At 41.1% G+C, this 27,211-nt stretch overlaps 1 protein-coding gene across 3 annotated transcripts in view; it reads left to right on the top strand.

The window, feature by feature from the left end:
- The window catches only part of SEPTIN10 (septin 10), a 58,121-nt gene extending 32,302 nt beyond the window's left edge, over positions 1-25,819 (top strand). For 2 of the 3 annotated variants that reach the window (XM_044428717.1, XM_044428716.1), the window contains exons 6-11: positions 470-631; positions 2,192-2,288; positions 3,190-3,358; positions 15,030-15,162; positions 22,134-22,324; positions 25,290-25,819. In XM_044428717.1, coding sequence (XP_044284652.1) covers positions 470-631; positions 2,192-2,288; positions 3,190-3,358; positions 15,030-15,162; positions 22,134-22,324; positions 25,290-25,305 — 768 coding nt within the window. In that variant the 3' untranslated portion in view covers positions 25,306-25,819. The other variant, XM_044428718.1, reaches the window with a different exon arrangement.
- The last annotated feature ends 1,392 nt before the right edge of the window (positions 25,820-27,211 follow it).

Genomic DNA, 27,211 nt, shown 5'->3' with positions numbered 1-27,211 from the left:
GTTAGGTCAGTGGTTTTATATCTAAAGTAGATTATACAGAAAGGAGGCTCTCCTTTTCATTTGAAAAAAGAAAAGAAAACGTTAAGGTTTTTAAAGTCCATTGACAGCAGTATGGTCTGTTGCTCCTTTTATTTCAGATGTCTCTGTAAAGATAATGTTTGGATTTAATTTCTGATAGAGCTTTTATACTCTGCTTTGAATGTATTAATTTAGTTAAGCTGTAACTAGTTACAAATGAACTATACACATGGATGAAAACTTCACAACTTCTTGCTCTGGTTCTCACTGCAGCAGCTTTTTCCTACTCAGTCCAAAAACAGTTTGTCTTTTCAGTGAAATTGACTTGTGTCTAAAAAGTTCAGATTATATACCAGATATACAAGCAGATACATATCACTGCTTTGGACTCCAGCCACACATTGTAGTTTGTCAAAATTCTAACTCGTTAAGATATTTATTTCTTTTATAGGTGAATATTATTCCCATAATAGCCAAAGCAGATACAATTTCTAAATCTGAACTACAGAAGTTTAAGATCAAAATTATGAGTGAGTTGGTCAGTAATGGAGTCCAGATATACCAGTTTCCAACAGATGATGAGAGCATTGCTAAAATTAATGCCACCATGAATGTAAGTACTTCACTGATCCTTTATTAACTTTTCTGGTACTGCTTTCTTAAAGTTAGCAAGAGCACATCTTAGAGTTTCAGGTCACAATAACTTCAGGTCACTGTCCTTCAGTGGCCATCCCAAGAGCAAATCAGGTATCTAATTTTGGGTTTGATACTCAGCTTTGCTCAGATTCATACTGAGAATGGTTTCTTTCTATTAGGAATGTTGTTGGACCTGGACCCAAAGAGCCCTTGTCTTGAATCTATTTCCTAGCAACCTGGATATACAGTGGTACCTTGGCTCACAAACTTAATCCGTTCCAGGACTCTCGTCATGACCCAAATTGGTTGTGAGCCAAGTCAAATTTCCCCATGAGGGTCAATGTAAATAAGGCTAATAGGTTCTGCAGCTAATTTTTTTACTCACTAAAATTTGAAGCAAAGTGTCAAAGAACAACAAAGATCACGGCCATCTCCCCCCCTCCAGCGATTGTGCGGGGGGGAGGGTGGAGATGGGCGCAATTGCGGGCACGCTGTGGGGGAGGCGGGTGCAGGTGCAATCATGGCCATCTCCCCCCCAGCATGAATGGAGCCACCTCCCCCCACCAGCATGACTGGGATTGCGCCCGTGCAGGGAAGGCAGGCACGCTCGTGTTCGTCGCCTGATGCAGAGTTCACGACCTGTGGCAAAATGTTTATGAAATTTCATTCACAACCCAATTTGGTCTTGAACTGAGGTGTTCGTGAGCTGAGGTGCCATTGTATTTATAAGATCCCTGACTGTCCACTGATAGTAGGGTATGCGTGTGTGCACAGCTTACTTGCCAGACATTGGGGCAATTTTCTAGGGGACTGACAACTGGAGAGAGTCAGATTAGCTTTTCCTTTCCCGCCCCACATGCTGGAATACACACACCCAAATCCCCCTTGCCTTACAAAATGCTGTTGTTGTTAATGAAAATTTGTTAAAGTTGTTAAATTTAATTGTATGAGGTGGGGACAAATTTCTTCCAGAAGGGAAAGTGGGAGAACTGGGATGTGGAGAAGGAAGCAGGGTAGAGATGGTATGCTAATTTAGGATTAACTGAGGTACAGTGCAAATTAATTGGAAAATCTTACTTTATTTGAAGTGAGATGAGAAATTAACTGTCATACTTTGACTGGTTTAGGAGTTTAAAAAATTCTAAATTTGCACATTTAGATATAAATGAGTATATCTAAAATTTATGAAGAATTTTGCCTTTTGGGTTTGGCCTCTCAGTCTTTTAAGAGTCTAGAAGTGCCCTGATCTCCAGAAATGGTTTTAGCACATTCTTGTCCTCTCAAAAATGCCTCCTGGAGATGAGTTTCAGGACAAGTTAGATGTGGGAAGTGTTAATAGGATTGTCTGTCAGTTATATATTGGATCATAAGGATGAGTGAATAGGATGAGTTTTCCTACTCTGCCACTTCCAATCCGTCATGGTGGCCTGCTGCTTTCCTTGCATGATGTAGAGAATTGATCCTTTTCTACACAGCATTTGGTAATTTTTTTATTTTGGTTACCAGGAATGCAGGTTTTTTTACTTTTGTTTTTCAGGGCCACTTGCCATTTGCAGTGGTGGGGAGCATGGAAGAAGTAAAGATTGGAAACAAAGCAGTAAAAGCTCGCCGGTATCCTTGGGGCATTGTGCAAGGTAATGGATTCTTACAAATTGCTTTCCTAAGGCTGTCAGTCAGTTTCAGTTCTTTTAAACTGTCTGCTTTCTAACTGATTAAAATTACATTTTACAACACTTCGATAACATTGTTTGCCTTGTTCGTGTGTGGGCTCTGAATGAAAGAAACAGATTTTTGGCAAACTTGTGAACCACATTTCTAGTTTTTTTTAGTTAAATTGGTGACCATGAAAGTTGACAGACTCTTTCATTAAAGGGTGATACACAATTACTTTTAATAAATTTGTAAACAGTCTATCACAAATCTGGGTACAGTGAGAACATAATATACTTCCCCTTGAGTTCCTTGGAGGAAGGAAGTAATAAATAATAGGACATCATATTAGCAAAGCTGATTATATTTTCAGATGACGCTAAATTGGGATAACCAGAGTTCTCTTATCTTAAAATCTTTATTCCTGTGTAAAATAAAAACTAGCTTTTGGAAGCACCAAAGGAGCAGTTTTGGAACACTTGCCTGATTCACTACTATACTTTTTAAAACAACAGGTGTTTTATTTATTTGTAAATAAAATGAAATAAAATGATATTTAACTAATTGATGTGTATATGGGAATCTTACCTTGATTAGTTTTTTTATCAATGAACCTGTACACTCACAAAACCTGGTGCTGTACTTAGCTGTATTATAATACATGTATGTATGTACAACTCACAAGGCACAAATTAGTCAGAGAAGTAGTGCTGATACTGCATTCTCTTTTTCCTACTTATAACTCCTTCCTGAAGAGGCTTTGCAGGGAGCCTGGGGCATATTTGAATACGGAAGGGGTCAGGGAATTTCCTTTGTGAGTGTTTTGGATGCATCTTTTGGTAGGTGCTAATGGTTTATTGGTAATATTTTAAATCATTTCATTAGTGGAAAATGAGAACCACTGTGACTTTGTGAAGCTCCGGGAAATGCTGATTTGTACAAACATGGAAGATCTGAGAGAACAGACGCACATGCGCCACTATGAGCTGTACCGCCGCTGCAAATTGGAAGAGATGGGTTTCCGGGATACGGATCCAGAGCACAAACCTGTGAGGTAGGAGATGCGTGCTTTTAATGTTTCAGTTTGAAAAGCATGGATTCACTCTGTCCTTCATTTTGAACAGCAGCAGGTGAGGAAAGGCAGTGACTTTAAGACCACCTAGCATTTGAAAATCTGCCAATGTTTTGCTTGCAACTCTTGTTCAGTTTAGAATGTTGAATAGATGGAGACGGAGCCACCTGCCCAGCAGTAGTGGTTAGGCTTTGTGGAAGATAAGATGGTAGCGGCAGCACCAAGAGCTGGAGCAAAGCCAACTCAGTCATGCAGGGTTTCTCCAGTGCCTTATCCAACCCTGTGCTCCACACATCAAACAGCATGACTGTTTGGTAAGGCACTGGACTAACTGAAAAGCAAATCTGTTCCTGTGCTGCATGGCGCCCTGTTCTGGTTACAGCAGCACGCGTAACCTCGCATTTGGGCATGCGGTTCAGGTGCTGGGGATTGCGACGGATGGCACATTGGTGCCTTCTGTGGTTATGCCCCACTGAAACGGAGCAAGGAACTGACAGAAGTGGAAATTGTATATTGTAATGAAGAACAGATTAAGGAATGGCAAGTCTTTGGGTTGTTCTCTGTTAAAGTAGTCTAAGTTAATTGTATTCTCACATGAGGAGGTTATACCTAAGATGTTTTCTGATTTCTTTCAGAAGTCCTTTTTGGCAGCACCTGTTCTTCATTCATGTGCACTATCCTCTTTTCCTTTTCTTTAGTCTTTACAACTAATGTGAGTAAGTACGTTCTCTGTAACCACTCTCTCTTATGCTTTCTTCTAACTGTTCTCCTCTCTTACTAATCCCTGAAACAGAAGCTGTGCTGCTAATGGCCTTCAAGATCAGAAAAAATAAAGCAGTTACTGGATCTCTCTGACACTTCTTTCTACTGCTTAGATTTTTTGCTCTGCCAACACTGATGAGTCTTTCTAATAAGTCAAGAGAGGTCTTTCTGGGATGTTTTAGTGCTAATGGAAAATCCCAGTTGTTATTGGGCAATTCAGTACAAATATGCATTGGTAACTATGTATCAGTGTATAGGCAAGGAGTCTTAAGCATTATCTGTTTAACACTGGGCAATGATAGGATTGCCGAGACTTAAGACAGTTGCTGACAGATGCTGTTCCAGACTCTTGTTTGGATATAATCTCCAAGGAAAAAATTTCACAACATCCTGTGCTCTTGCAGTCTTCGGCAGTTCTTAGCGCTTAAAATGATTTATGCTTGAGGCAGTTGTTCCTACTGGGAACACAATGACCCTTTTTTCATGTAATGGCAGCAGACGGTGAATTAATCCATAATTTGCCACAGTACATGTCAGGAGTCATTTTTAATATTTAATGCCATCTGAAGTCTAAATCTGGATCCTATAAGTTAATTGTGGGTTAAAGAGCCCACAGTTAACCTACAATTTGTATTTAGGTTAAATATGTGGAAGGGTTAACCCCTGACTGATGCCTTCTATTTGGCTCAGTTACCGTTGTGGTTACTGTACTTCAGTAGATGGCTTACAAATCGCCTTGACAGCTTTTTAACCCCCCCCCCCCCCCCCAGAAGGTGGCTGAATGGGGCAGGGGAGGCAGGTATAAGTATTATGGGTGTGGCTATACCTTTTGGTCTGTCTTGTTCAGTCAACCCTTAAGGTTTTTATATTAAAAAAAACTATTAGAAATTCTTGTGCAGATGTAAAGGCTGGGAAGTAAACTGAGGGAAAAATTGTACACCTGCAGTAACTAGTCAGGGGAGATGTGTGGAGGGTGGCAAGGAAGAGAGAGGTTAATAACACCGATTTTGGGAGTAGCTGGAGTGGCCCCCCTTCCCTGCATTGCAATATGGCAGGAAAGAAGACTGAATGAACAGACTGGCCATGGAAACAAAGCATATATAATCCTAAGATTTTTGAAATGAAACTGGTAGCAGTTTTGATTTAAGTTTAAGAATGAGCATTTTCACTTATCAGACAGTTGAAAACTTAAAAGACTGCTGTTGGAAATCCTGGGGCTTTGTTGGTAGGTCTGAAATGTAAAGCAAGAATGAAAGCTAATAAAATAATTTTTGAAGGTGCTGGCATTTGTTAAGTAAGCCCTAGATTACAGATTTAAGAACTTGCTTCATTTGAAGTGTTTAATGTTCAAAGGAACAATACTACATGATTAAAATGTTCTTAATAAATCTTAAGAACAAGCCAGCTGCCTGTAGAAAAAGGATTGCTGATTTGACAACAATTGCATTTGTAATAACCGCTTGGAGTAAAAGTTAGTAATTGTGTGGGGGGAAAACAAACAATCTAAAGCAGCTTAACAGACATTGTAGAAATTAGAAACTCCATTTTTGTGCTGCATAATTGCCTGTCACAGACATTTGGTGCCTTAAAGTTGCCGAGCAACTTAACTTTCATGAATGGGACAGTATAACTAACACTTTTGCAGGCTTACTTCATTTCACGGGCTGTATGAGGAACTGATTAGAATCAACCTGAATAGCCCTCAAAAAGTATGTTAGATTGCTTTTTAAACCAAATGTCTGCTATTTGATTACCAGTTTTGTATAGGCTTCAAAATTGGTTTAGTTTTAGATGGCAGTCACTGTACTTCATACAGGTTTGGTACATGAACAGGAATTTAACAGGTGAGATGTTGAGATGATGAAGCCTGTTGGCTGAAAGTTTGGTTGGAGGTGGATTGTTATTGTTGTTAATTGCATTTGTCTTCCTCCCAATATCCAAAATTCTCTGGGTAGATACAGCAGTTCACCAGCAGCTCTGATTTAACTCAGCTTCGTGTCCTCTTTGAAATTTGTATAAGAAATGGATTTGTCATCTGTCTTCAGTGCTTAAAATAGCGTGCCCTAAAATGAGTGGGAAACATGTGGGTCACATATGGCCCCCTCCATATCTGTCCCACCATTTAAAAAACATTTTTTTCCAGAAGAAAATGGCACCTGTAGAAGAAATGGTGCACCCAAATGTCACTTCTTTGCAAGCAACATTTGGCCCTTTGAGCATTCCACAGCAACAAGTGCCAAGAAGGTTAAATTTAACTTAGGAACAAGCTGAATTTTACCACTATAGTTCTACAGAGTAGTTTACCTCCTAATTTTGATGTCACACTGATAATTTCAGCTTTTGTGGGGCAGTTTACAGTGTACAGCCTGCATCTTAATTCTAGAGTGCATAAACAGCCCTTGGACCTCTAGACTTTGCCCACCCTTGTTTTAAAGTAAGGACAGCAATGTCTTAAGGTGACATTTGGGAAAGGATGCAGTTGCCAAGATGAGTTTTCCCTGAAGTTCTCTTAAGCATTGGATGTGTAATTAAAAATGTTGCAGCAGGAAATATAGTATTAATTTATGCTGACAGACAAAAATACAAGATGTTATCTAGGCCCTGAAATGTGAAGCTCAGGTTTTGCTTTTAATTGGTTCTTTATTCCTCTGAAATAGTGATGACAGAACTTTTCTTCTGCCATGCCCCAGCTTACCTGACTGGTAGTAATTAAATATTTTCATTACTAGCACCTCATTTTTAGGGAACCCATCTTCATAGTTTATTGTGAGGGATTCAGATCTAGAGTACTTTATCTGTTTAAAAATGTATCAAATATTGAAACGGTTTCTAATACAAATAAAGGTTTAAATGCAATTATATCAACATATATAAGAAGTGGATTGTTACCTGGAAAGTAGTTGAGGAATCAAGAAGCATCCAGGAGAAAAATAATACATGGAAAACATGTTGAGTTACATATTTAGTATCAAAAATTATTTAGTTTTGACATTCACTGTTATGGAGTTTACACCATGATAAAATAGCCTTAGAGGCCATGTTCAAAAGCTAGTGGCACCTTCCCCTTCTGCCTTCATGTGTCTTGGCCTTTCCTTGAGGAAGTATTGGGGGAGGGGGGTGGATGCATATGTGTGTGTGTGTGCGTGCGTGCGTGCCTTTTTATTCTGTAGAGAGCTCCGGAAGGCATAATCCTCCCTCCCTTATTCTAGGTCTGCTAAGCTGGGATATAGTGACTTGCTCAAGTTGATGCACCTGTGACATTCATGGCTGAGCATTTAGACCTGAGTCTCGCCAATATAAGTTTATGATCTGCTTCATCCAGTAATTTGGGTTGTTGAGGTATTCAGCAACCCATTGCTAACCCAACCATTTTCCATGGTTTGTTATTGTAGTAATCCTAGGTTGTTTAACTTCTAAACAAGCTGGAATTCCATTCAATCATTACAGCTGGTTGAAGGTAGAAGTGATGAGAGCGGGGAAGCTGTGTATTTGCTTACTGCCACATGTCCCTGACCATTTCTGAATTAAACAATCCAGAAATTGGTGTGACATGACTTGTGAACTAGATTTAACTATTCTCTTACTAGGCATGTGATGTGATGCCCTCATTGATATTTGAGGCACTACATGCCTAAAAAGAAAAGGTTTGGGCACAGTGCTGGACAAGGCTGATGAGTCTAAAACCTAATCAGAAAAATTACCACATGTAAAATATAATTAATTGACCTGGTCTGCATGACATGATAGTCCAGTTAGGCTTGTTTTAATGTTATATGAAGGTTTCCTGACTTTAGGAATGCCTGCTGCATGGACTTGCATGACACATAAGGGCAAAGCAATTTGATGACGGGTACCATGGAAAATGATGCATACAGGTACCCAACACAATGCAACAGCCTCTGCAGTTAAATTTATCCAGGGTGGACATCTGTGTCATGTAAACCAGATGCAGGCAGAGCAGACCATTGCAAACATATTGAGCAAAAGGCAGCAGTATTTAAATACTGAGGTCCCCATACATTAACCTAGCAGGTATACATTAATACATTGCATTGATAAGTAGTATAAACATACCTGAAGTAGATTCTCTTCCGTGTTATAATTTGGTAAGAAAATTTGCATACATTTAATGTACAGAAATTTGTAAATGTTAGAACTTGAATAATGCATAATCAGTATTCTTCAGTGAGTAAATATAAAATTAAATTATATTGCAATCCTGTACACAGTTTCTTAGGAGTAAGCCCCATTGAACTCAGCGAGACTTGCTTTTAAATTGACATAGACTGGCTGTTTAGATAGTAATAGAACTTGAAGGATCTATACCTTTGTTTTTAGGGCCCCAAAAGATGATACACAGAGAAAGGTATGTAGCTTTATAGTACAGTATGGTTGATATATGGAAAATCTTAAATTATTTATATCATTATCAGTTCAGTTCATCATACTGAAGAGACAGTATGACCTTGCCTGAACTGATATAGTTCCAGTATTGATCCTAAGCTATACACAAGTCACTTTAAGTGCAACTCAGAATGTTCTTAGCCATGTACTAACTTAGCACTTTACATGTATGTGGAAGGCCCATTGGCTCAGTGGTACCTTGCATATATGCCAGGTTCAGTGAAATATCCAGTTAGAAGGATGAGGTAGCAGGTACTGGCAGAACCTTCTCTGTAGTTACCTGAGGGCACAAAGAACCAGTCCCTACTATGTGGATTCATATCCTTACCTGGAGTAAGGCATCTTCCTATGCGTTTAAATGCTAATATATTTGGCTTGTCCTAATTGGTGATTGATAGAAAAGTCTGAGATGTTGGCTGACACCATAGAATGCTTTATTTACTGCAGTTGTTGCAGTACTAACTTCTAATATCCACATTAGAACATGCTTTGTGAAATAGAAGGCATAATTGTCCTGTAAGACCAGGAAAGTTGGCAGTTAACTTCCCTATCTATGAAAAAGAATTGGTGAGATAAGTACAAAGAAAGGGCACCATCTTTCCCCTGATATAAACTGTCTGGAAGGATGATTGTATTAATTTACCCATTGAACAGTAACATGACAAAATTTCTTCTAGGGTGTGTGTATAGTTGTGCTTTCCTACTAGAGCTGTGTTTTCCCCCCAGTAATGGGATGAGCCCTGTGTCCTTTTACTCTCTAAAGACATACATACACAGCTCTGAATCTAGCACTGGGTTTTGGCCCTCTCCCCTTGGTTTTCCACCATGCTCCCTTAAAGAGGGCACAGCATGGCCTTAATCTGCTCAAATGCTTATCGGTGTCATGGGCATGGCTGTGTAATAGCCACAAGAACTAGCCAGCCAGCCAACATGTTGCAAAGGCGATTTCTGCTAGGAAGCGGGAAGAACTAGTTTCACATGCCTGACTGGCTGTCCAAAAACCAATGAGTGCAGATCTACAGAGGGTTCAGTCAATTGGTCTGCACCTAGATGCAGCCTGGATGGAGAGTGAAAAGGGGAAGAAATTAAATGGTGACCATGTCCTAGCCAAGCATGAGAGAAAAAGTTTTCTGAACTAAAAAAAGAAAATAACATCAGGAAAACTTACCTTACCTTACCTTATGGTGACATAGTTGTGGCATGAAAAGAGCATTTTAACACTAGGGTTCTTTAAACCAATTAACATATTTTCTAAATGAAAAGATGCATTTGTTCATTAATAGATGCCACGAGTGGAAGACCTGACAAAATCTCCAGCTGTTGCCATTGCATTTATTACAGTAAAATTGGAATCAGCTTTAAGCTGGTTTCAGCTTTAGGATCAGCAAGTTGATTGCCTGATGTTCTTATTGGACTTTGGAGAGAAAGCAGCTGGAGAGGATATTAAATTGCAGACATAAACTATGTCAGGAAGGAAGGACGGACAGTTCTAGCATTCTGAGAGCAGGTTTAGACACTCTGCTTTTAAGTCAGAGGAGAGATGCCAAATTGGCATGTACAGAAGAGAGGATGATTGAAAAGCCATGAAAAATGAGGAGAAAATTACAGCCTTGCATATGAAAGGGTGTCATGTCTAGAGTCTCCACAATAATTCCAGTGGGTGCATAAGGCCCATCAAGTGATGAAAGCTGTCTCACTGGGTGGTCTGCAAATACACACTTTTTAAACAACTGAATTTACTCAGACACAAATGGTTTGCACTGTTAAGCTGAGTTTGTTCCTAAAAGCCATCTGCCACGTGAGGGGTCTCTTCAGAGGCTCAAAATTCTTGTGAACCTCTTGCTCCTTCACACTTCAATCTCAACTAATTAGATCAGAATTAAGTTCCATTTCAGTCACTAGGGCTTACTCTAAGCAGGGTGCATTTAGGATCAAGGCTTAAGAACGAAATCCCTCAGATGCCAAGGCAGTGTGTGCTTTGCCTACTCATGCTTGCTTCAGTAGTTGTGCTGCCTTTACATCCCAGCTTAATAAGGTGGGCCCCTGGATGACCCGACCCCCCACTAAAAAATACTGTAGACATGGTGAGACAGCAGCCTGCACTTACATCCTCTGCAGTAGTTAACAGTGCTGCATGCGATGCCTGCCATGTGTGGATATGTTCAGTTTCCATAGCCTTCTGCTTCAGAAAGGAGATGGAGGGATCGCAGGAATGGAAACATTGGGTTGACAGCTGTTCATCTGTAATATTTGTTTTGTGTACATTGCGTGTCGGATGTTTGGCCCTACTACAAAAGGCTGAATATATTGTATCTGTCTTGCTTTTGCAAAGCTATACATTGTGATGAATGTTTTTTTCCTGAGCCTGTATTGGGCTGTATAGATTAACACTATTAGTTAAACTGTACTGAATGTTTGTTGTTTCCACTTAGACTTTTTATATATATATATATATATTAACCATGGTTGGGTGGCTATCCCAGTGATGGCGAACCTTTTAGAGACCGAGTGCCCAAACTGCAACCCAAAACCCACTTATTTATCGCAAAGTGCCAACACTGCAATAAAACCTGAATACTGAGGTTTTAGTTTAGAAAACACACCTCACAGCCAGCCCAAGCAAATATCTATATATCCTAGGCAGTGCACTAACCAGCCATGCGAAAGCTCAGACGAGATGCGGCTAATGAGTCACGGCTCGTGCTGTCATCGCCTGGTGCGGCTACCCCTTTTCGAGTATGTGCATGGCCCCTCCGTGCGCTGTGATCCGCTGCCCGGTTGCTGGGGTGATGCTGGTGTGACTTCACTCGTGTGCTGACAGAGAGGGCTCTGCATGCCCGCTGTGCCAAGCGTGCCATAGGCACACCACCACTGCCCTAATCCTACCCTGGTGCGCTCCCCTAGCCCTAGTATAGGGGTAAAATACTATTGAAAGGGGTGATTTTGAAAAAGCCTTTCTTGAGTAGGTTTTTCTGCACTGCTCATCATTTCTGCCCATTCTAAACACATTCCAACCATCAAAATCATGCCAGGACACCTCATTTTTCTAACCCTAACCCTACCCTGGTGTGCACCCATAAGCCTAATATAGGACTAAAATACCATTGAAAAGAGTGTGATTTTGTAAAGGCATTCCTCGAGTAGCGTTGTCTGCATAGCTCATCACACCTGCCCACTCTAAACACAATGCAACCTGAACACTTAGGCTTTAGTTTACAAAAAGCACCTCACAGCCAGTCCAAGCAAATATATACGGCGCAACTTGGCTTGTGTGCCGACAGAGAGGGCTCTGCGTGCCCACTGTGGCACACGTGCCATAGGTTTGCCACCACTGGGCTCTCCTCTTGTCTGAACTTGCTGTTGCAGTGGTTGGGATCCAGATCCTAGCGTAGTAAAACCAGGAGGGTTCCTCCTGCTGTGCTGATTGCTCAAGATGTGTGGCAGACAATATTGCATCAAGTACAGTTTGATCCATCTTTGCATGCTAACTTAGCTGCATAAAAACAATTCCGGCTTAAAAATAGGCTAAGTCTGTTTGTGGCAGACATGGACAGATAAGTTTATTTTTACTTGGGATCAATTAGTGGAGAAGTATTATAAACTCTCATCACTTTCTGATGTGTGTGCCAGGTAAGATTAGCATGTGGCAACTGAGTGGCAATACTTAATAATGCTGTAATTGTAACATTTGCTAGAATCTAGCTTTGGCTCTGAAGTTTTTACAGCTTCATAGTCTCCTCAGTTATTAGAATTATATATTGAGGCTGAGTAGTTATATTGAATCATGATCCATGTGTATGGATATCTATTATCAGTTAATAAATATGATGCATCAGAGGAGAAGAATAAAGGAGGGAAATATCCTGTTTGGTCCAAACAGTAGATTGCTGCTTTAGAGTAACATCTGAAGTTTCAGTGGATCTCAGATTACATCTTTTGAAATGACAAATATGCATTTACTGGATGCCTCAACATCTTTTTAAGAAGAATTTGCCTAAGTTGACTAACTGTTGGAGGTACAATATTTCTTATTTTAATCATGTGTTTTTGCAATGTCCAGTAGTTGCCTCTGTCTGGCTGGAAGTTATAATGTGGGTAAACTTTGTATTAGAACTTGCTTTGATATAGGCAGTTTTAAGTCAAATTTGTATGTAAATTGGATTATGTACAGTTAGCATTCCACATTCACAGAAGTTAGGGGCATAGGACCCCTGCAGAAGTGGAAAAACTGCAAATATCTCTAGCCCCTTTCCCCAAACTCACTAGAGCCTTCTCTTTTCACCAAGGAAATGATGGAGAGATTTCTCTCTCCAGATTGGCGGGGCAAGAAGGCATGCTTTGGAGGTCCTCCCTCTCTTCCTTTTTGTTTCCCCTCTCTCTTTATGGTGATGATGATTTTTCTTATTAGGTCTTTAACTAGATTTTTTAAATTAATTGGCTTAATGGCAGTTAGTAAAGGTTGTTCTTGGACGTTCATAACCCAGGGACTGCCTATATTTTCTGATGTACATCTTTTGAATTATCTGCCTGTTTCTTGGAAGTTAACATTCAGGCAACATAATGTATTTTTCATGCCCTTTGGACAGCTTAAGGATGGCTACTACAACATGTGAAAGATGAAAGTTCACTTCCTGTAATAGAATGAATTGAAGATTTAAAAACAGTTTCAATATTTGGGTGGATGACATACAGATAGCTCTCTTGAATGGACATAGATCAGTATTTTTTGAAACGTATATATAATGGCTATATTTAGGTTTACTCGGTTGTCTGGATAGCTACATAAGCAGCAATTGTTAGCTTTTTCATGTTTCCTTTGTTTGCTTGCTTTGTTTAGATTTTGTTTTGTTTTGCTTCGGTGAATCCACAATATAAATAAATAACTAAAAAAATGGCAGACCAGGCACTTTGAATTGTGTTCTGAAATGCACAAGAAGTTAGTGAAGCTGCCTTAAAATTCAAAAGAGATTTCGAATTAGCTATTTATATTCTTTTTGTATTTATTATATTTCTATACAGCCCAATAGCCAAAGTTCTCTCTGTCCTCTCTTTAATGCCTTCTGGGGCAGCGTGCTTCTTCCTTGTGGCCTTTAGTCATGTCTATACTCCTCATACTGCTAACCAACAGCCTTCCCCTGACTTTCCATCATTCTCACCTAGCAAGCCCATTGACTTAGGGTGATGGGAGTTGTACTCCAATATATCCGGAAGGCACCTGAGAAGGAGAAGGCTGAATTAAAATTAGATTCCACAAAATTCCAAAAATATAAGCATATTTTATGCAAAATCTAAGCAATTCTGAAAATTAAATTATACAACTTGCATAATCATAGTAAAATTTGGATTTTCTTGGAAGCAGCTCTGATTTTGTTTTTAGCTACTTGAAGACTAGGCACATGCAAATGTGCACAGGGTGTTCTGTTGTCTTTGTATTCTTCTGTTCTTGCTTTGGAGAGCCATGCTTTTTATTTCAAAGGGTTCATTGGAATAGGGTGCATGGAACTGAACACATGTGAGGAAAGCTCTAATATGGTAGTTTCTTTTAAAACCAGTATTTAGATTGTTATGACTTACTGCTGTGGGAATTCAGAGTATCAGGAGATTATTTGAAGTTACAAAATAATTACTTGATTCCCATAACTAATACAGTTTGATATTATCTTGTTTGATTTTATGGATATGTTTTGATATATGTCATACAATCATAGAATAGCAGAGTTGGAAGAGGCCAGAGGGCCATCGGGTCCAGCCCCTTGCTGTTGCAGAACACCAGTTTACACCATCTCACTCAGATGGCTGTCCGGTTTCATTTTGAATGTCTCTAGTGTGGGAGTCATGAATCGTTTATTTACTGTACTGTGTATATCAGATCTAGTTATATGCACATGCAGTCTTACCTTTTATGGTTGATCAAGTCAGCTTATTATCACAAGAGACCATTAATTAACTGCAATTATTACTGATGAGAGACCATCTCAAATGAAGCTTTTCAAAGGTGTTGGAATTCTTTTATTGAGGCCGAATACGCAATCTTGTAACAGCTTGAATAACCTGTGCTGCCATCTCATTTAATTGGCCTCAGAACTGCAAACTTATTTCATAGAGAAGGGGTTTGTAATCTTCCTATTAAGATTTAGGTCAATGATTCCCAAAGTGGGTAGTATCATCCCACTGGGGGTGGTGGAAAGATCTAGGAGGGCAGTCATTGGTTCTTTTAAATTTGCACTAGTACAATAGATCTAATACAGAGAAAGAGCTGTTGGGGTGCTACTATCATCATCCAAGAGGAAAGGGGTAGCAGTCTGAAAAAGTTTGGGCACCAGTGATTTAGATCAATTTACTAAACACTTGCCCTTTAAAAAAATGCATTGAGAAGACTGAAATCTGATAAAATATAAAAATGTGTATTTGTGTGATGTAGGATAAGCAATTGCATTGCTTCTGCCTTGTATAAATGATGGAGATTTCTTGTATTTTTGCTTCTCAGTCTACAGGAGACGTATGAAGCTAAGCGACATGAATTCCTTGGTGAATTGCAGCAGAAAGAAGAAGAGATGAGGCAAATGTTTGTGCAGAGGGTCAAAGAGAAAGAAGCACTGCTGAAAGAAGCAGAGCGAGAAGTAATCATACCTCTCTTCTACTTTGATTGCGATCTGGTGGCTGTGGTACCTTGAACAGAATAGATCATGTCTATTTAAGAAAATGACAGAATGAGTTGGCTAGGGTCCAGCAAGCAAACATATTAAAGAGGTGCATGTGCACAGCTGGCTTGTTGTTTCTGCTGCCCTAGTTTCTGCTACTAAAGAGAGACTGTCTGCTTCTTAAGCAGAGCAGTGGTTTGTCTCTTCAGGGAAGACTGCTTCAACAAGTCAAGCTTTGTCTGCATGTGTGTTCAGCTCCCCATTCTTTACTTTTTTGTCATGCAGCTGCAAACAGATATAGCCATCTTTTTTCTTTTCTGTGGTATTTTCCCCCCTAAAAGTTTTTTTAAAGCAAGATTCTGTATATTTGTGAAATATACTGCTTCTGAGCCTAAAATGGTTTTTCCTTGTTGGTCCTGTCTTGCCCACAAAATAATCAGGTTCAGAATGATGCTCAGGTTCTGATTCTGATGCAGATCTCATATATTATGCCGAGGATGAGCTCTCTCATTGGTAGGGCTCTTTCCTTACTGCAGGATCGCTGTGTATCTGTCGATTTCTGGGAGCCAGAACTTTACACAGTGTGTGGCACACCGAGCAAGCTCCCTGATTACTAACAAATAGAGAGAAATTAGATCTGAGGTGTTCAATGCCTATGGCAATGAACTATGAAGAAAGAAATATATAGAAAGGTAGTGCCTTATAGATGGTGTACCTTACTGTAATGCACCGAGAGGAGCTTCAGATGAACTATATAGATCTCTTAGGGTGTGCAAACATGAGAACAGATCTTTTTGTCAAACTGAGTTAAGAATTATACTATGACCTCAGCAAGAATGTTTGTTTTATGACCCTATTTTATGAAGTTCCAATACTTGCCATGGAAGCTGAAATATTAATATGAACAAGCTTGCTATCAGTATAGATTACAAGTTGAGGGATTGCACAGAGTTGTATTATATCTGGGTGTCCGTGTATATAAAGGGATATGAAGAATTGAGGCAGACACATGTGTGTGCAGTAGCTTGGGACTGCGAAGCTTTGGGGCAAGGCAGGTGGCACTTGCTTGACTTGAATTTTAGCAGTGTAGAAATTTACACAGTTGAATTCTGTCGCTGCTGTTGAGGGTTCAGAGTGAAGTGTATGAAAGCTACTTAGCTGCAGGTGAGTCCAAATACTTCCTATGTAAGTTCCTAAAATAATTCAGGCTGGTACTATTTGAATTCAGTGGTAGCATTTTGTCGTTTGTGGGATTGAGGGGAAATTGTAGGTTTCTAGCACCTCTTATCTGCTCATCTGATAATTTCCAGTTCCTGCTGTTCCTGGAAACTATAAGCTTTGAAAGGTTCTGTTCTTCCATAGATACCAGAGTCTTTTAGGGATGGATTCATTATGATCAGAAGAAGTGCTTTTAGTTCTTTCCTAACAACCTGCCATCCTGAATTCTTTTACATTTCAAACAGTGTAGAGTTCCTTAAAATTGTATACCATTCTGAACCTTGTGAAGTCAGAGTGGATTAGGACTGGAAAATGTTCCAAATTTAATTCCCCAACTTCTAGATGCAACAAACGCTTAGATCCTCAAGCAATTCCTATTCCCCTGCATTAAACAGAACAAAGCAAAGCAAACTATAAGCTTCCAGTCCAGAATACTGTGAAGGGCTTAAGTAGATCCATTCCTTATATGGCTGATCGGTCTCTTTTTCAAAACAAGTGCTCAAGTGCTTCATTGTTTATAGCTCCTAGAAAACAAGGCACATAGTCACTTGATGGCAAACACATGTGTTTTATTGGCGATTTTAAACAACGTATGAATTAATATTTTTCTTCTGCATGGTCTCTGTGCATCACACATATAGCCTGTGCAGGGCTTGTTGTTGGAAACAATTTTCTGAACAACTCAGTCTGGCAGGAATCCTTCCCCTCTCCCCCTGCTGGTATATTTAGGAGGGGCTCCTGCCATTTTCCCCAGTTCTTTTCTAACTACTGTAGTCAGTGCCTTGGGTCTCTCTTTGTGACTTCTTACCCATTTGCCTCTCCTGCTAGAACCTTCTCTGATACTCAGTTGATCTCTTCTCCTCTCTTTCTCTCTCTCATTCTGCTTTCTTCTTTTTTCTTGATCCTTTTTTCAGAACCCCCACTTTATTCCTAACCCCCCATTTGTTTTAATTTCAAAACAAAACAAACCCTCCTATCGTCGTCTCTCCTTGGGCTTCTCTCACTCTCTTCTCCAAATTTTCTCTCTCCCCTAATGACACTCAGTGGCCTTCAGAAACTGCATCCACAGTGGGAGCCATTTGCCCACTACAGACGGGCACGTGCAGTGCCTCTTTTGTCTCGGTGAAGACCCCCACGTGGCCTTCGGCCTGCAATGCCAGGCATTTGTGTGCCAGCCATGGAAAAACTGAGCAGGCCAACTCAAGTCAGAGATGTGGAGTCACGCTCTTTGGGCCTTCAACTGAATCATGGCAATGCCTCCAGAGTGCCCCCCCCCCACCTTGCAGGGGGCTCTTCCAGCCACCCTGTCCAGGCCACCCATGCCTGGGCATGCAGATGCAGACGAGTACAGGGTGAGGAAGTGGGCCAGGAAGGCCAAGGAGATGGAGAAGAAGAGTGACCGGGGAAGAACAGCAAGTGCCCCCGTGCTATTCTCCATTTATTTGCCAAAGCCAGCTCCTGCAGTAGTTCCTGCACCAGCTTCCATGCCAGTTCCTGTGCCAGTTTCTTCAGTTGTCCTAGCAGAACCAGCAATGATGCAGTCTTTTTCCGAAGGGGAGATTTGGAACTTGATACCCTGCCAGCCACTGATCTCCTGGATGACATTACTGTTCTCCCTGCATCAGGAGCAACACATGTCTATGCTGCCAGCAAGCCTACCAGCCGGTCCTTCTTGTGAAGCCTTCCTTCTGGTGCCATCCTGAGCCTCCAACCACAGGCAGAAGGAGTGGTCCAGGTCTCTGTTGCCAACCTGAGACCAGAATCCTTACTGGATGCCCCTGCCACCAGTGCAGTATTACTTTCCAGGCTATCCATGGCAGAGAGGTTGTGTTGCCCCATGGCTCTTGCAATAGGGACAGCTGGTCTATCATCCAGAAGAGCCGAGGGTGCCAGTGCCTCCCCCAGTTCCTGTCCTGATTCCTGCTCTGCAACTGTTTGCCCTGTCTCACCAGCTGGAGAGTCATTGTCTTTGGGTGCAGACAACTATGCCTCAGACCCAGGCTCTCTGCTGCTCCTTGATTATCTGCCAACCTCTTTGCCCAAAGTCATCATCTGAGCACAGGGCCTGGGATCCCCCTCTGAAGACCTGGGAAGTTTCTCCAAACAGGTTCTCCAGATGGTGGAGTTGCTTGGGCTTGGACACCCAGCAGCTCATCAAACCACCATTGGACCCCATCTATAACATCGTCTGGACAGAGAATTCAGTGCCCATAGCCATTCTGTTCCTTCCAGTCCTCCTCCAATCAATCAGTGAGGAAACTATAGAAGGCATTGGTACAGCCAGCATCCTGCCATTTGGATATTGCCATCCACCCGGACTACTGGCATTTCCTCCGGTTCCAGATTGGAGCAATGCCTATCAATTCTAAGTCCTTCTTTTTGGCCTCTGCACAGCCAGCCCCTCATGTCTTCACCAAGTACATAGTTGTGGTGTGCCCACCTCTGGCTTCATGGGATTCAGATGTTTCCCTACCTGGACAACTGGTTGCTGGTTGCCACATCCCAGGATGAACTTTGGTGTTTGATCCAGATCACTTGCCACCTTCTGGACTTTGCATTAACACCAAAAAAAATCTGTCCTTTCCCTTTCCCAGTTGATCCTGTGCGTTGAAGCAAGACTTGACCCAATGACAACATGGATGTTCCAGCAGTCAGGGCAGCGGTGCTGATCGACTTGGCTTTGCAGCTGCAGATTGAGCCAAGGACAAAGGTGTGGGTGCAGCAGCTCATGGAGCCTATCGCAATGATGGTCATGGTTGTTTCCTGCATCAGGCTATGGATGTGGCTCCTGCAGTCCTAGTTTGTGTGTGCCTACTGACCCCAGGGCAGCTCAGTTCAGAAGTGGCTGGTCCATGTGAGCCTTGCCTGATGGACTTGCCAGCCAACCCAACAGAGGGAGTTGTCTCTGTACTGAAGGAGCTGGGGCCCATTATGACAGTGGATGTGTTGCTCTGTGCTGGCAGCAGACCCATGGAGCCTGGACTGATCAGGACTACAGGGAATATATCGAGCAACTTGAACCCCTCATGGTCCCAAAGGCACTGATCATGTTCTAACTTCATCTCCAGGGCAAGCTCGGCCAACACTATGTTTTACCTGAACCAGCAAGGCAGCATGTAATCTGTTCTCTTGACTTGGTGCCTCAAGAGAGGGATCACCATCGTTGCCTTTCACCTCACTGGAATGGATGACATTACAACAGACCCTCTGAGGAGGAGGAAGACGAGGGGACCCATAAATGGGAGTTGCACCTGAAAGTCCTGACACAGCTCTTCGAGACCTAGGGTATCCCATAAGTAGACCTGTTCACACCAACTGACACTGTGTGCAACACCTTCTGCTCGTGAGTCAGAGTCGTCCACGGTTTGCTGAGAGACACATTCCTTCCCTGCTGGTAGGGAGCCCTATTCTATCTGTTCCCACTGTTCCTGCAGATCACCAGAGCCCTGGCAAAGATACAGAGGGAAGGAACTTCCTGCATCTCATCACACCATGGTGGCCTCAACAGATGTGGTTTTCCCACCTACTCTGACTGTCCAACTGTGACTTCACCTGGCTCCTGTCCAAAATGGACATAATCTCCTGGAACTGGGAATGATTCATGGCATGGAGGATCAGCCAGTAGATCAGGAGGTCCCTTTCTGCCCCAAGATGCAGGGAATCCTGGATGTGGCCCTGCAACCAAACACAAGGCATTCCTATACAGCCAAATGGAGTAATTTTGCCTCCTTTTCCTGGGGGTGAGGAAGCCTTCAAACCTCACTGCGTGTTTATTCAACAAAGGCTTAGCGTCTTCCATGTGCTGCATTTCAGAGGCACTGAAACAGTTCTCCATTAAAGTGTATCTGGCGGTGTTCTTGTCATTTCATGGGATGTTCAGTGGCTTCCCAGTATTTTCACTTCCATTGTTTCATCGATTCCTGAGAGATTTATGTAACCTGGTCCAGCACACCTGTTCCTTCATGCTGGGATGGAGCTTGTCGGTGGTCCTGCAAGCCCTCATGAAACCGCACTTCAAGCCTTTGGCAACTGTGGACCTACATCTCCTCTTTCAGAAGGTTGCATTCCTAGTGGTGAGCACCTCAGCCAGATGGGTGAGTGAACTCTGCGCCCTGTGCATTGACCCATGATTCCTAACATTCCATAGGGACAAGGTGGTCCTACAGACTGACCACCCATTCCTTCCAAAGGTTGCATCGCACTTCCACCTGAAGCAGGACATTGTTTTGCCAGCATTCTTCCCAGTGTCATCTAGCCCTGTGGAGTCAGCCCTGTATATGCAGGGCACTGGCTTTCTCTTGGTTCCATACCAAATCCACCGGCTGGTCCCAGAGACTCTGTGTTGTGTATGGTGAGCAGTTCAGAGGGGAGCTGAATAGTCCTCAATGACTTGCATGCTGGATCCTCAAGACCACCAGACTGGCCTACCAGCTGTCCAAGCTGCAACTTCCTGAGCAACTGAAGGTGCATTCTGCCAGGGCAGTGGTGGCATTTCCGTGCTACGTGCCAGAATCCTGCTGCACAAACTACGCAGAGCGGTGGCGTGGTTCACTCCATCAGCCTTCATCCAGCACTACCAGCTAGATGTCTGTGCCAGGCAACATTTCTCCTTCGGCTGAGTGGTCCTTTTGGCGGTCCTCTGATGATGATACCTTCCTGCCCCCGTCTGGAGCTAAGCTCTAGTCACCCATATGTATGTGCAGAAATCATGAGGAAGAAAGTACGTTTGCTTGCCTGCAACTGATGTTCTTTGAGCGATCATCTGTGCATGCACACCACACACTCACTGGCTCCATGCTGGTGTTGACAGCCTCAGTCCCAGTAGTTTCTTGGCCTCTGGGCCTGTACTGGAATGGAACAAGGCGGCTGCTTACCAGCCTTCCTCCATGGTTCTGGGGCTACAACAGTCTCATTAAGAACTGAGGAATATGGCAGGAGCCCCTTCTAGATATTCCAGAGGGAGGGGAGGGGCTCCTGCCAGAATGAATTTAGGTAGGAAATGTTTCCTGACAACACACCCCACACGGGCACAGAGCTCATATCTGTGAAAGCACAGATGACCACTTGAAGAACATCAGTTACATGTAAGCAACCTTACTTTCTACGTATTGGGAAAGTCCTTTGGGTATGTAGAATCCATCTCATCTCCTGGGAGCCCTGGTTTGCCGCCTAGGAGAACACATGAAATTACTATATATCTGCTGGCAAATTTCTCTGGATTTTTTTTAAAGGTTATTGAAAACAAAACAGCATATTATAGTGGATGGCATCAGAAGATGATCTAACAGGATGAATCGGGGCCCATCTCCTTCAGGTTCAGCGTGAATTGTTGACCTACAGTTACATTTCACTCCAAGTTCCATCTGAATATTGAAAGATGGGCTGATAAAGGCAAAAATCCATGTTGTTTAACTTGTGTAACAACCTGTCCTCTATTTACTAAGAAATGGAAAGCTGAATAGGGAGTATTCCCATAGAAGGTATCTTCATTTGAAAAGCTTAATGAAAAATCTTTGCTAATTTTTTATGAATAAAAGATTGATTCTAAGGCATTCGGTCTTGTAATTTTTTTCAAGGACAAGGTAATTGATATAGTAAGCACTCAAAACACAAAACACAGGCGAGTATTTGGGAAATCTCTTTGTATTTAACTTGTGATCATTGCCATTGCTAGGCTATGTGCTAGGCTGCCCCCTTGTGGCAGAAGTGACTTTTTCTTTGCTTGACTTTAGCTACAAGTGAAGTTTGAACACTTGAAACGCCTCCATCAAGAAGAGAGGATGAAAGTGGAGGAGAAACGAAAGCTTCTCGAAGATGAAATGATTGCATTCAGTAAAAGGAAGGCTGCCTCAGACATACTCCAAGGGAAGGTGCTGCCAACTACACCCATCGTGGGATTAAAAAAAGAGAAGGATCGGAAAAAGTAAGTAGCTGATTCCAAAAGTATTTAAGTTGAGGGTAGGGGAAAATATTCAGTTCAGACAAATCTTTTAAGCAATATATTCGGATTGCAAGTATGACAGTCAGTAATTTTGTTTTAACTTGTTATCAGCCACTTTGATGAGAACTCTTCTATTTTTTTTCCCAAAGGGATCCAGGTTTTCGGCTCGAGCTCCTGTGCTTTGATGTCAGAGATCAGGAAGTTGTGAATATACAGGAAGAGAGAGAAAAGTTAGAAAGGGACAGAATGACTCACAGGGAATACCAGCAGTAGTATTCGGACATGGCAAGCAGATGTTGTGGTTAGAGTATGTTAGTTTTCAGAGAAGTTCCAGAAAATAGATCTTTACGTTCAGTATGTCTTTCATTCTTGAAGAGTGTTTCAGATTCCCAAAACTCATAAGAGCCTTTGTAGTTTTCTAGTCATGACAGAAGATACTACAGAATTAGAAATAGCCTACAACGTGTATTGTCATATGGGGTGTGCCCACTGTTGTACTCCATGTTCTCCTCAAAATTCTAACTATTATAAAATGTAACATGTAGTGACTTAAAGTCAAAAACGGTCTTAAAAATCTGACAAAGTCACGGGGTTTACCGAACCTGTGAGCGGAGTTGCAGGGACAGGCAAAGGGAACGAAGAACAATGGTGGCCAGGGCAAAAAGTGGGGGATGCTTTTTTATAGCTCTCCGTATCATAGTGGCATTTTTAAAGTTTCCCTCCCAATAGGCAGAACAGTTGCTTTTTCTGCTTTATGTCCTAACTGGAGCAGAAAGAATCTTTCTCTGGGGAATAATGGGACAGCTGGAAGTCCCAGCTACTAAGCTGTTTCCGATTCATCTCCAGAATGTCTGCTACCCCGCCCCCCCAGGTCTCTCACGCCACCACCATTGGTGGAGAAGTAGCTGTGCAACACGTTCCCTCCAGCCATCACCATCGAGGGTGGGTGAGGTGTAGCATCGCATGGTAGATGGCTAGAGTCGTTATCTTACAGGCAGGCCCAGAAAAAGGGCAAATGTCCCTGCAGATGTAACATCAACAGATCTGGGTATGATTGGCCCATGGATGGGTGTCTATTTGGGAGCCTCATATATGCTGCCTTAATATAAATATGCATCTGTTAATATAAATAAATAAAATGGTATTAATTATAAATGATATAAAATGTTACTCAAAGTATTCATTTATATAATATTTATTAAAATACGCTATCAGTATAAATGAAATACGGCCAGGGGCTATTCCAGGTACATCACTGGACTGTGTGCCTATGTTAGTCACTCATTAGCAAAGACTCCCTTCCTGGTTATCTGCAGCAGACTACTCTTTGTGATAGGCAACTGGGGGACCAGCCATTTGCAAGTCTGGTTTAATCATAACTTCTAAAAAGTTACATAACTCCCATTTTCAATCATTTCATTGATCAGTTTAATTAAAAACTTTCAGATCCAATGGTACTGGGTGTTATGTGCAAACGGAAGCACATGTAATCACAACTTTGTGACCAATTTCATGAAGAGACCAGATTTCCCCTTGTTTCAATCATTTCCATTGTCCTGTTTCATTACGTTGGTAGGATTTGAAATTTCTTTCCAGAGAAAATAAAAAATCAGCTTGATTATGAAATGCCAGTCAATACCTGGCTTTAGACTTAACAAATCATCACTGCCATGAATGGTACTTAGGCTGCATTGATGTGCGAGTAAACCCCCCTAAGGAGACAAGTATAGGATCATGCTGTTAAAGGCATTGTAAACAATGCCTAAAAACTAATAGTTCAAAGCATGTCCCCCTTTCTGAAATAAAAAAGATGCATAAAACCATACCATGTGAATTACAGCAAATAGCTTTGTCCATGTGCGGTAGTTTTGTCCTCCTTATCACCGTCAAAGATAGCACATTATATCTCTAATTTAGATTTTTGTGTTGCTTATGGGTTCTGAAACAGGACCCATAAATAAAAAGGCAAGTACAAAGTTTTAATAATCTGTTATGTATTAGTTCTATCTGTTCCCCTGAGAAAATAAGAGCTCTTTGAAAAAAACTGTGCATTGGAATATTGACAAATAGCTGAGATTATCAAATTTTATTGGGGAAAAATAGAATTAATTGAGAATGGTATATTTTGCACCTTGCTGGAATGAGAAACTGGTCGCTCTCCTGCATTCTGCTGTTCTGTTGTGTTTGTGAAATGGGCTGCTAGTGACACAGGAACTAGCTATTCCTGGGATAAGCATGGCAGCAAGCCCCATTTTCAGGATGGGCAGCTCAGCAGAGCAGCCTTATTTCAGGAACTGCTGCTCCCAGTTGTGTTAGCAGTCTGGTCCAACAGCACAGGGGCAGTGTGCTAAAGTGCACTCGTTTTTTCTCTTTCAAGTTATCTGCGTTTTGTTTTAAAAGTAATCTTTTAAAAAATGAGTATGACACATGATTGATAACAACCTGAATACTGTATTATTATCTATCACATTCACAATACTAACCAGCTGTACTTTTAGGAATATCAAATGAAAGACTTATTCAAATTTGAGTTGAAGAATTGGAGGGCATTGTTTGTTAGACGATTGTTGATTTGTGTAGAAAATGCAAATGATACAGGCCTTTCTGCAATAGAGCACCTTAGGCTTCAGGTTGAGTTTATCCTCCCTTCACCTGGAAAGCTAGCACATGACGGAAAATGCTGAATGAAACCTTTTTGCCCAAAATGCTTGTTTGCCTTGTGCAGGGAGCATTAAACATATGAGCCCTTACCTAGAGCATGAAGCAGTACAGTTTAGGACAGTATGTGCCATGTGCTAGTTCTCTATGTTTGAATCACTTCAGGACCTTATCCATTTGGAACCGATCAAATTAGATGTGGGCTACTTGAAGATAGGAGCTTTAATGTTGTAAAACAGTTTTCTTTCTTGTACAGAAACTCAAACTAAAATAACCTTTTCTATTTCAGCTCTGGCTTTATGTGAAAGTGAAGAAAGAAGAAACTGAGCAGAGTTCTTTAATGAGAAAACTTGGCTTCCTCCTTTTTTCCTGATGCAGGCTAACTTAAACTGACCACTGCTTAACAAAGAAAAATATATTCAACTGTATAATCAGTATTGCATATTGTACTGTAGGTAGCCATTGCATTAATATATTTAAATGGACATTTATTTTAAGCAGCTGTTGATACGCACTTAAAAACCATGTAGTTGTGGCCAAGTTACATGCACTTTGAGTGCTGTACCAAAGATCACTGTGCCATAAAAGAGTTTTAATTCAAGTTACAAATACTGTAGTATTATTTCAGTGAATATATATTGCAACTGTTTTAAAGAATTGGTACATTTTTTGTTAACTATACACCATTTAATGTTACTTTTTGAAGCATTTATTGTATAAAATATGTAAACAACTTTGAGTAGCCACTTTCTTTTTCTGAAAATGTTTTTGTACATGCACTTTCTAGTTTTGTGATAATAAAACGCTTTTGAATTAAAATGTTTGTGGTTGCTTCTACCACTGCAGTATTCATGTGAGTATATGTATCATCTAAAAATACATACTGAGAACTAACATGCTTAAAAGATGTCTTCACACTTCCATGTTTCATAACTTAACAACATCCATACTGTGGAACCTGGGAATTTAAAATAAAATAAAATAAAATAAAATAAAATACAGTTTGTTTAATGAGAACCTTCCACTTGTAACTTGATATATCAAATTCCTTAGAATGGGAAACTTCCTTTAATCAGATTGCAGTTTAACACTGCAAGCTTATGCATGCCTAGCATGTAAGCTGAACGACTTCTAAGCAAGCAAAAATACAATTGTACTTCTAAATGTAACCTCCATCTAATTTGCAAATTAAAATGCTATTTAGGGCAGGCAAGAGTTGCTAATTTCTGGTGGCTCCTGTTTACTAACTAGCATCAGCTGCTGTATGTGTAACCCCCATGGATTTCTGTTGACCTTAAAAAAAGCTTATACAAATGCACAACAGGACAAATAAAAACACATTTGGTTAAATATATAGTAATCATTGTGCTGTGTCATGTAGTATTAGGTTCTTCTATACAAATAGAATTGGGCATATTGTTTTCCATAATTGCTTTTATAAACTAGAAGTGAGTTGTGAATGGTACTGCCGATAGTACATAAGTGCAGAAAGGATGAGAGAAACACATACTATGCAAAAACTTGTAGGATGTGCGAAAGACAAGATTGGACATTTCTAGATCCTTTTTTTCTAAAATCTAGATCAAGTTTTCTAGAACCTAGATCCTAGTTTTCAGCCACTTTCACTTGGGATGTAAGATTGGTGTTAATGTCTTGATTCTTTCAACTGTGTGTACTCTTGGTTTCGCCAAAATTTTCCCATAGAGATGCTATTTTTAATATTGCCATCACATTTATATCCTGTCTTTTCCTCCCATGAGCCCAAGGCAACATACATGATTGCTTAGTTGATTTTATTTCAGTACCACCCAGTAGCTGAGCCTCTTCTCCATTTTATCCTCACAACATCTCCGTGAAGTAGACTAGGCTGAGGGTTTGTGACTGTCCCAAAGACTCCCAGTGAGCCTTATGGCCTTGAACCCAGGTCTTCCTAGTCTTCAAACTGCTACACCACACTGGCTATTACTGAAGCTTCTGGGAAACAATTAGACTGCTTAATGTGGTTTTGCTGCCTTTCCTTATTACATGGTACATTAATCTAGGATATTACTACTGTGACTTATTCCCATTTCTGTATATCTTCTGGTGAAAATCTCTTTGAAAATGACCGGGAGGCCCAGGAGATGCTGTTATTTGGCAGAATACTCTGTGTTGGTTTTGCTGCCACAGGCTAACACAGCCACTCCTTTGGAAATAAGTCTTCTATATTGT

This window comes from Varanus komodoensis, unplaced genomic scaffold (assembly GCF_004798865.1).
Source record: "Varanus komodoensis strain SLA01 unplaced genomic scaffold, ASM479886v1 scaffold2, whole genome shotgun sequence".
In the NCBI taxonomy this organism is placed as follows: domain Eukaryota; kingdom Metazoa; phylum Chordata; class Lepidosauria; order Squamata; family Varanidae; genus Varanus; species Varanus komodoensis.
The sequence above is the reverse complement of the archived record's forward strand: the minus strand, read 5'-3'. Positions and strand labels throughout refer to the sequence as shown.